General features: G+C 51.6%; 1 protein-coding gene across 2 annotated transcripts in view; it reads right to left on the bottom strand.

Annotated features, from left to right (window-relative positions):
* GDPD5 (glycerophosphodiester phosphodiesterase domain containing 5) overlaps positions 1-9,704 on the bottom strand; it is a 141,449-nt gene that overhangs the window by 67,770 nt on the left and 63,975 nt on the right. For both annotated transcript variants that reach the window (XM_015418211.1, XM_015418212.1), the window contains exons 4-7: positions 8,217-8,276; positions 7,004-7,102; positions 3,386-3,479; positions 1,810-1,955 (exon numbers count right to left, since the gene is read on the bottom strand). In XM_015418211.1, coding sequence (XP_015273697.1) covers positions 1,810-1,955; positions 3,386-3,479; positions 7,004-7,102; positions 8,217-8,276 — 399 coding nt within the window. The remainder of the gene's footprint in view (positions 1-1,809; positions 1,956-3,385; positions 3,480-7,003; positions 7,103-8,216; positions 8,277-9,704) is intronic.

Genomic DNA, 9,704 nt, shown 5'->3' with positions numbered 1-9,704 from the left:
TTCCAACCCCTTCATCATTCTAGTTGCCCTTTTCTGCACCTTTTCCAATGCTACAATATAATATAATATTTGGCTGTTGACTTGCTGTATTTATCGCATTCTTATTCTATTTTTTATATATAATTTATTTTTATACTTTTGTACGGTACACACAACGCAAAAAACAGTAAAAACACCATCGTGCAAAACAGGGAAGTGTGTATCACAGAAAGTTAAAAGGTGGAACAACAGGATGAGCCCATGTTCTAGTTGTATCCTGACAATCCCGGCTATTAACAATATTGCTGCTTCAATTCTTTGTTTACTCTTTGTAGCTAATCTGATGGACCGATCAAACCTTAGTGCACAGTAATTGGAGCGATATAGACCAAACTGTTTGTGTTGTGGTTACGTGCATGGACTCTAATCTGGGAGAACCGGGTTTGAGTCCCCCACTCCTCCACTTGCACCTGGCGGTAGTTCTGATCAGAGCTGTTCTTGAAAAAGAGCCGTTTCTGCCAGAGCTCTCTCAGCCCCACCGACCTCACAGGATGTCTGTTGTGGGGAGGGGAAGGGAAAGGAGTTTGTAAGCCACTCTGAGACTCCTTCGGGTAGTGGGCGGGGCATAAATCCAATCTCTTCTTCTTCTTCTTAAGTCAATTGGAAGATTGGGAGTAGTGGCGAAATAGGAACAACCAGCTATGTTATCGTGGGTTTGTGGGAAGTATTTATTTATTTATTCATTCATTCATTCATTCATTCATTCATTCATTCATTCAACTTTTCTCCCGCCCTTCCACCAAAGCGGCTCAGGGCGGCTCCCAGCATTAATAAAACCAACATAGATACAACATCAGTCCATAAAAGTATCTCGTGCTTCATCATATAATTTATGACTGGTGCCCAGAGCCTTATGAACTTCACGTGCGGTGTATTATTTGATGTATGGGTCTCTCGGTTTAGGCCTGTAATTTTTGCCATGACAAACTGTTCCCAGAGTTTGTCATGCCACACTGTAATTGTTGGGGGAGTGGGAGATTTCCACAAGGTGGCTATGGTTAATTTGGCCACTGCAGGTAGGAATGACGTGAGGATCCTCATGTCCACCTCATTGCAGGGCTCTTTTTGTAGAAAAAGTCCAGCAGGAACGCATTAGCATAATAGACCACAGCCAAGAGCAGAAACTCTTTAGCATATTAGGCCACACCCCCTGACAACACAGCTCATTAGCACATTAGGCCACACCCCCATGTTACCAGAAGTGTGCTCATCCAGCCACACCCACCTTTTGCTTCTTATTCTGTTTACCTTGTTTGTTGTCAAAACCCAGGGCCTTTTTTTTGGAGCAGGAACTCCTTTGCATGTTAGGCCACACACCCCTAACGTAGCCAATCCGAATGAGTTTCTGCTGTTGGGGGTGGCCTATTATGCTAATGAGTTCCTGCTGGCGTGGCTAACTCGGGAGCCAGCCGGAACTCCGGTCCTGTGCGTTCCTGCCCAAAAATAGCCCTGGTGGAAAGTATCTCTCCCTGTCACGCGGGAGACCAGTGTTCGAATCCCCAACAGGGAGGCTCTATTTTACCTGACCTGGATAGTCGAGCTGTCGTCAGATCTCAGAAGCTAAGCAGGGTCGGCCCCGGTTCGTACTCGGATGGGAGACCACTGAGGAAGCCCAGGGTTGTTCTGCAGAGGCAGGCAAGGGCAAATCCGCCTTTTCTTTGCCTTGAAACCCCCACGGGGTCGCCATGAGTCAGCTCTGACCTGAATGGCACTTCCCACCCGCCACCATTCTCTTTTACCCCTTGCATAAATGAGACGGCGCATGCGTACCATGGGAGCGCCCCGGTGACCAATGATGGTGGGTTTGGGTGTGAGATCCTTCCTCTCCATGATGCAAGGGGAGTAGATGGTGAGGGGCAGGAGGTAAAGCCCAAGGACGACTGCAAAGTAGGCCGTGAACGTCAGCATCTGGGAACCTGGAGGCGAGGGGACACGCGAGAAGAAAGAAGCGGTGAAGCGGACGGACCGAGTCACGGGACCTCCCAGGAGATCAAGCTTACCAAAAAAAACAACCCAGTGGTGCTGGGAGAGTGCCCACGGCCAGCAAGTGCGTCCCACGGTGCATAGAATCATAGAATGTTAGAGTTGGAAGGTACCTTTCAGGTCATCTAGTCCAACCTCCTGTGCCCAAAAGTGACACCAGCATTTTCCCAGAGGATGCTGGGAATGCTCTGGCATTTGGGTCAAACACGTCGAGTTCTGCCCGTATGCCAAGGCGTCCCCAGCCATGTGCCAATATCACTTGTGTCGCCAGCTACAGCCCTCCCCGGAACTTAAGTCCCCTACTGGTTGACAGAGGGGTGGGGGAACCTGGGAACCCTACAAAAGAGGAGGAGCTTAGTCCAGCTCCTGACAGCTTTACTATTCATTGAACAGTGGTGATTAGGGATGGGCACAAACTGCATTTTTGTGACCCAGTTCATGGCTGAACCACAAACCAAACCACGAACCTGTAAGAACTGGGAGGTCGGTTCGCAAAGCTTTGGGTGGGGAGCAGAAAGCAGGGGTTTAAATAGCTCTGATCCATTTAAACCAGCCATTTAAACAGAACAGCTGAGTGGCAGGAGCTCCTCAGCACTCAGCTGTTTTTTTGTGAACAGCAGAAAGCAGGGGTTGAATCTCCTGCTTTCTTCTCTTTATGATCCACCATGAACTGCATCAAAATTCATGAGAGTTCGTGGCAGTTCTTCAGTTCACGAACACTGCTTCAAAAATCATGAATGGGCCAAAATTCGCGATGAACTTTAGTTCGTCAGATGGTTCGTGCCCATCCCTAGTGCTGACAGACCCAGAACAACGCAGCTCAGTTTCATTTATGCTGAAAAATAGCGAGAGAGAGAAAAATCTCTGTGTATGTACATCTTGAGGAGCCCCCAAATCAAAGGCGGCTTCCACAGGGAGGGGGATTTTCTGGTTTCCCCATTCCCAGCTGCAGAGAAACCACAGCAGCAACAGGGATTCGGGGTGGGAACGTTCCTCACTGTTTCCCTGGCCTGATCCTTCCAAACTGGCCGCCCACCCTCCCCGAGGACCCCGTTTTTATAATCTTTTGCTGTTTTACTGGGGTCGCACTGTTCCACCTCCACCCACGTGCCCCAAAGCCAAAAATTAATAAGGATTTTGGGGAGGGGAAGGGGGAAAATAGCGATGTTATCATACGGCAGGAGACTGGGTGGGGGCGTTCGACCCCTGTTTCCTCATCACCATTTTCCTCCGCTGGAAGGTCACACATTCTTTGCCGCTTGGCAATGACCTCCGTTCAGACACCGAGAGCGGCTACGTAGGGCCAGCGCCCGGAGATGGAAAGAAAAGAGAAAACTTGAGAGAGAGAGAAATCACGACTCACCGGCTCTTTCTGGTCTCGCGACCTGCCCGGATATCAACCACGACAGAGCGGTGACGGCTACCAGGGCTCCGATGTGCAGAAAGGGAGCTGTGGCCTGGGGGGGGGGAGAAAGAGAGCGGGAGAAGCCGTTGCAGGAGAAATGCATCTTGTTGCATGTGGCACGGTGAGAGAGACAGACAAAGCAAGGCAGAAATCAGTCAAGAAATATAAAACTAAGAAGGGCTAACTCGGAATGCTGCTGTCCCGGAGACCTCTGAAGCTCAGCAAGGGCTGCAAAGAACTAACAAAGTGAATACCTATAGGCAGGGGTCATTTCGTAGAAAAAGAGGTGCAGGAGCTCATTAGCGGAACTCATTAGCGTAACTCATTTGCATATGCCACACCCCCTGACATCACTGGAAGTGTGTCAGGAGGCAACACCCACCGCTCAGGCTCCACTGGACTGTTTTGGATTGCTAGCTATTTTTGGGGGGGGTACACGTGCAGATCTGTCCTTGCAGAGGAGGGAGAGCTTGTACCTGAATAAAACTTGGTCTTAAAGGTGCCACTGGACTGTTTTAGACCAGGGGGCCGGGGGGAGCTCTGCAACTTTCCTGGCTGCTTCTTGCTCTGACTAAGGGCTGCTGGGAGCAGGGGGTGGGGCTTGTTGCATGTGCCCGCCCCCTGGGCTCTTTACTGCCGGAGCTCTGCTCCTGTGTGCTCCTGCAGGAAATGACCCGTGCCTATAGGCATCTATGAAACCAGAGTAACCAGAGGAGACTGCCTGCTACATCTCTGCGTGATTCACTGCTTTGGCCTTCCCTCCTTCCCATCAACCTTTGCTGGGCGAAGGCAATTCTTGCTGGGGTGTGGTTGAACTGGTGCCATTCCACCCGACAAAGCCAAGAGGGGCATTATTTGCCCAAGGGCAGGCCTGCACATACACATATTGAGAGGGTGTGCAGCGCCCTGATAGGGCAGATAACACCACCACCACCCCAGAATCAGGACCCTGCGGTGCTTCAAGAATTGGGCTCCCACGGGGAACTCACAGCCTAGCTATCCGGCTGCCAGCCCCTTTGGCGATCACGTGTTACCCATGACATCTAGACTGGGCCTCAGTCGCTTACGGTCTAAAAGTAAGCTTCTCTGAAGTGAAGCAAACCTTAATTTGTATTTCAGAAATCGTAGCCAAGGCAGAAGTAGGGAAGCATACAGAGATGCGGCAGGCCGGCTCATCTTCAGGCAAGGTGCTTTGGGTCTGAGTTATCAGAAATTTGGGAAACGCTAATCAATAAGGTGGAAATACGAACCACTCAAGGCTTCCTTCCCAGCTACCACCTACTCTTTCTGGCTAGGCATTGTAGCCATTAATTTGGGGAAGGGATTTGCTGGCCCTAAACTCAGGGAAGGGATCCCCTGCCCCTAAACTGCAGCTACTATGCTTAGAAGGATGCAAGCAGAGAAGCGCCTTTCAAACTCTTACAGACAAGAGTACAGGTAGGCACCGTTCACACAAGAAAAGCAACCCACAAAGACAAAGAGAGGCCCGGAACATCGCCATGGCAACCCCAGCCTCAGGGTATGAAGTGTGCGATGTTTTCCTGAAAGAAAACTTCATCATGCAACACAAAGGCGCTTGCATAAGATCTGCCCTGCCTGGTCAGGCCAACCGGCTCACGGAAGCAACTCAGGGACATTCACAGGTGACCCGCGCCTGGGATCCAGAGGCGTGAGGGCCTTCAGGCAGACCCGGATGACAGGTTTACGTTGGTTAAGTCACTATTCTCCCTCCGCAAGAAAACCTTGAAACCCCCAAACTGTCACTTTTGTGAGGAAGGAGAGGCGTAGGGACGAGGGACCTTGAAGAGAGAATTCTCACCCAATCCAGCATTCGTTGGACGGGTAATTTATTTTATTATTAGCTGCTGTAGATTTTCCCGGTTGTGTGGCCGTGGCCTTGGCATTGTAGGGCCTGACGTTTCGCCAGTAGCTGTGACTGGCACCCTCAGAGGTATAACACAGAAAGACGGAGTACTCTCTGTGTCAAGGTGAGAAGACTCAGCCCTACCCCACCTTCCTGAGTAGATATAAATTACCTGCCTACCATTTTTCTTCTCACCTTGATACAGAGAGTACTCCGTCTTTCTGTGTTATACCTCTGAGGATGCCAGTCACAGCTGCTGGCGGAACGTCAGGTCCTACAATGCCAAGGCCATGGTCATGCAGCCCGGAAAAATCTACAGCAGCTAATGAACTCCGGCCGTGAAAGCCTTCGACAACCTATTTTAGTATTATCTTTGTCAGCAAGTCAATTCTGACTTATGGCAACCCTGTAAGGTTTTCAAGGCAATAGATGTTCAGAGGTGGTTTGCCCAGGGGTCATTTCCTGTGGGAGCGCACAGGAGCGGAGCTCCAGCAGTAACCCCCCATAGCTAGCAATCCAAAACAGTCCAGTGGCACCCTTAAGACCAAGTTTTATTCAGGTACAAGCTCTCCCTCCTCTGTGAGGGCAGATCTGCATGCCCCCCCCCAATAGCTAGCAATTCAAAACAGTCCAGTGGAGCTTTAGCAGTGGGTGTTGCCTTCTGACACACTTCCGGTGATGTCAGGGGGTGTGGCACATGCAAATGAGGTATGCTAATAAGTTATGCTAATGAGCTCCTGCACCTCTTTTTCTACGAAATGACCCCTGGGTTTGCCGATGCCTGCCTCCGCATCATGACCCCGGTATTCTCCGGAGATTGCCCTTCCAAATACTAGCCAGGGCTGACTCTGCTTAGCTTCTGAGATCCGATGAGAGTGGGCTCATAAACCCATCAGTCACCTAGTCACTTGGGGGGGGGGAGTAATTTCTGGCACTGTACACCTTGTAGCAATGAGTTCCACAGTTTAATAATGCATCACATAACACAGTGCTTCCTTTCTCATCTAAAAAACAATACTGCCGATCCACTTCAGGGGATTTATTTTTAAAGAACCCCGGCCTGAGGCGTCTCAAAGCCTTCCCTTCCTCTCCCCAAAACAGGCACCTTGTGAGGTAGGTGCAGCTGAGAGAGTTTGGAAAGAACCGCGACTGGCCCAACGTCACCCAGCAGGCTTCATGAGAAGGAGGAGTGGGGAATCGAACAGCCTGCCGCTCTTAACCATTACAGCATCCTGGCTCTCTCTTTTGAGAGAAATGACCAGTTTAGTGTAGTGGTTCAGTGTGCGGACTTTAATCTGGGAGAACCAGATTTGATTCCCCGCGCCTCCACATGCAGCCAGTTGGTTGACCTTGGGTCGGTCACAAGGTCTCTCAGAGCTGTTCTCTCACGAGCAGTCCTTGAAAGAGCTCTCTCATCCCCACCTACCTCACAGGGTGTCTGCTGTGGGGAGGGGAAGGGAAAGGAGATTGTAAGCCGCTCTGAGACTCCAAGTGAAGGGCGGGATATAAATCCAATCTCTTCCTCCTCCTCCTCCTCCCCTCCATGAATCTCCCAAGCATTTGTGATTCTTAGAGAGGCTATTTTTAAAAGAAATGACTGAGATGTACTCGGAGGGTCTGGCGTGATGTGGTCCATGGGGTCGCGAAGAGTCGGACTCGAATGTGTGCCTGAACAGCTACAGCAACTCCCCACCCCAAGCGCGGTCACCTACCTGTAACGATATTATGACCATGTCCCATTCGTCATCCCAGAGCTGAGCTATTGAACACATCGTGATGACGGTGACTATAAAGGTGGTTATCAACCCAATCTGCAACGGAAGAGGGAGATTCCATTTTATATTTCTTCCCCTCATACTTACGCACGCCCCTCCTGTAAAGAGGAGAAGCATTCAAGACAGCTTTTGTGAATTTCAAGTTTTGGGTGAATCAGAACTCGGGACCCGAGGGGGAAAAACTTAATTTACTGAAGCCAACATATGGAACAACTGGGCTCTCTGATCCGTCTCTTTCCACCCCTCCAAGGAGCTCAGGGCAGAATACACCGCCTCCCTTCCTCCAGGTTGCCCTCACAACAACCCTGTGAGGTAAGGTTAGGATGAAAGGGACTAACTGGCCCAGGGTCTCCCAGTGAGCTTCACGGTGGAGTGGAAACTTGAACCCGGATCTCCCTGCCGGTCGAACCAGCTCTCTGTGTTGCGAGGTATGGATTGGCTCCCACTAGAGTCGAGATTCCGGATTGGCTGCCGTGCCACTGATTCAGGGCTCCTTCCCAACGGCAAAGCAGCTGCGTATGGAGAGCTGAGGGTCCGGTGAGAACGGGAGAATCTGAACCCAGGACCGCAACTTTGGAAATGATGTCAGTTGTATAAGGAGGCTCCCTGCCTGGATTGCGAAACCAGTGGTCACAAGCCTCTCGCCGGGGGGACCGGCGGCCACGTGGAGTGATTCGAAGCAGGGGCCCCCCAATCTTTTTGAGCCTCGTGGGCACCTTTGGGCTTCTGACATGGCGTGGTGGGCAAAGGCACAGAATGACTGCCATGAAATGAATGCTGCGGGAGGTGGAGCTGCCGGCCACAAAACGGCTGCCACCGCTGACTTTCAGCCACACCGTGAAGATCCTTGTGCTGTGGGGGCAGCTGCTGCCAACGCAACGTTTTTAAAAAGCAGCCCGGCCAATCAAATCTCCAGTGGCCAATCAGAAGCCCTGCTGGGCAAAAGAACCACTTAGCCCTGCCCCTTGTTGGGCATGTTTTCCCTTCACTCCCACAATTCTGTGAGGCAGATTAGTCCGACAGAGAGCACTGCTAGCCCAAGGCCACTAAGGGACATTTTGTGGCCAGGAGGAGGATTCGAACCCGCGTTTCCCCAATCCTAGTCCGCCCAAATGCCCAGGGGATTGTCTTATACCGAGGGGGAACTAACCTTGTGGATCCAGTGTAGGTTCAGTTGCTGTCTCACTGCTATGTGACATAGTGCTAAAATCTGGAAACAAAGAAACAAAACAGACATCAGAGGCAGGAAAGTCAATTTAACCACTGACGGCACATCAGCCCCAGGAAACGGCTTTAGTAGAAGCAGGCACGAATATGCCGTGACCCTTTGCTAATGTAGAAGTAGAACATTTTCATGAACTGGATCTACTCTGGCATCCTTTGCCCTGGTCTGATGCCTCGGGATGGAGAGAGCTAACAAAGAAAAAAAATCTGTCCCTCTCCCAAAATACTAGAACCCGAGGGCCTCCAATGAAGCTGACGGGCAGTAGGTTCAGGACAGACAAAAGGACATAATTCTTTACACAGCGAGGGATTAAAACGTGGAATTCACAGCCAGAAGATGTAGTGATGGCCACAGACATACAGGGATTTAAAAGGCGATTTGACAGTTTCATGGAGGAGAGGTCTATCAGTGGCCATGGCGACTAAGGGGAACGTCCACATTCAGAGGCAGTCACTTTCTGAATCCAAGTGCCAGGAGGCAACATCAGGGGAAAGCCTCGGCCTCTCTGCCCTGTTGTTGGCCATGCAGAGGAACTGGTTGGCCCCTGTGTGAGACAGGATGCTGGACTAGATGTAGCCTCACTGGTCTGATCCAGCAGGGCTCTTCTGCGGTTCTTCGCAGGAGAAGGCCTCGGCCTCTCTGCCCAGTTGTTGGCCCTCCAGAGGAACTGTTTGGCCACTGTTTGGGACCGGATGCTGGACTAGATGGACCCTCACTGGTCTGATCCAGCAGAGCTCTTCTGAGGTTCTTATGAGGGGATGGCCTCGGCCTCTCTGCCCTGTTGTTGGCCATGCAGAGGAACTGGCTGGCCCCTGTGTGAGACAGGAGGCTGAAGGACCCTCACTGGTCTGATCCAGCAGGGCTCTTCCCAGGTTCTTATCAGGGGAAGGCCTCGGCCTCTCTGCCCTGTTGCTGGCCCTCTAGAGGAACTGGTTGGCCCCTGTGTGAGACAGGAGGCTGCACTAGATGGATCCTCACTGGCTGATCCAGCAGGGCTCTCCTGATGTTCTTCTCAGGGAAGGGCCTCGGCCTCTCTGCCCTGTTGTTGGCCCTCCAGGGGAACTGGTTGGCCATTGTGTGAAACAGGAGGCTGGACTAGATGGACCCTCACTGGTCTGATCCAGCAGGGCTCTTCTGGGGTTCTTCTCAGGGGAAGGCCTCGGCATCTGTGCCCTGTTGTTGGCCCTCCAGAGGAACTGGCTGGCCCCTGTGTGAGACGGGAGGCTGGACTAGATGGACCCTCCCTGGTCTGATCCAGCAGGGCTCTTCTGAGGTTCTTATCAGGGGAAGGCCTTGGCCTCTCTGCCCTGTCTTTGGCCCTCCAGAGGAACTGGTTAGCCACTGTGTGAGACAGGGGGGAATTTCAGACAGGCGATATCTCCCGGTAGGGAACCGATTCTCAACCGGGTTCTG

This window comes from Gekko japonicus, unplaced genomic scaffold, assembly GCF_001447785.1.
Source record: "Gekko japonicus isolate JY-2015 unplaced genomic scaffold, Gekko_japonicus_V1.1 scaffold2739, whole genome shotgun sequence".
Lineage (NCBI taxonomy): Eukaryota > Metazoa > Chordata > Lepidosauria > Squamata > Gekkonidae > Gekko > Gekko japonicus.
Note: the sequence above shows the minus strand (reverse complement) of the source record. Positions and strands in the feature narration are given on the sequence as shown.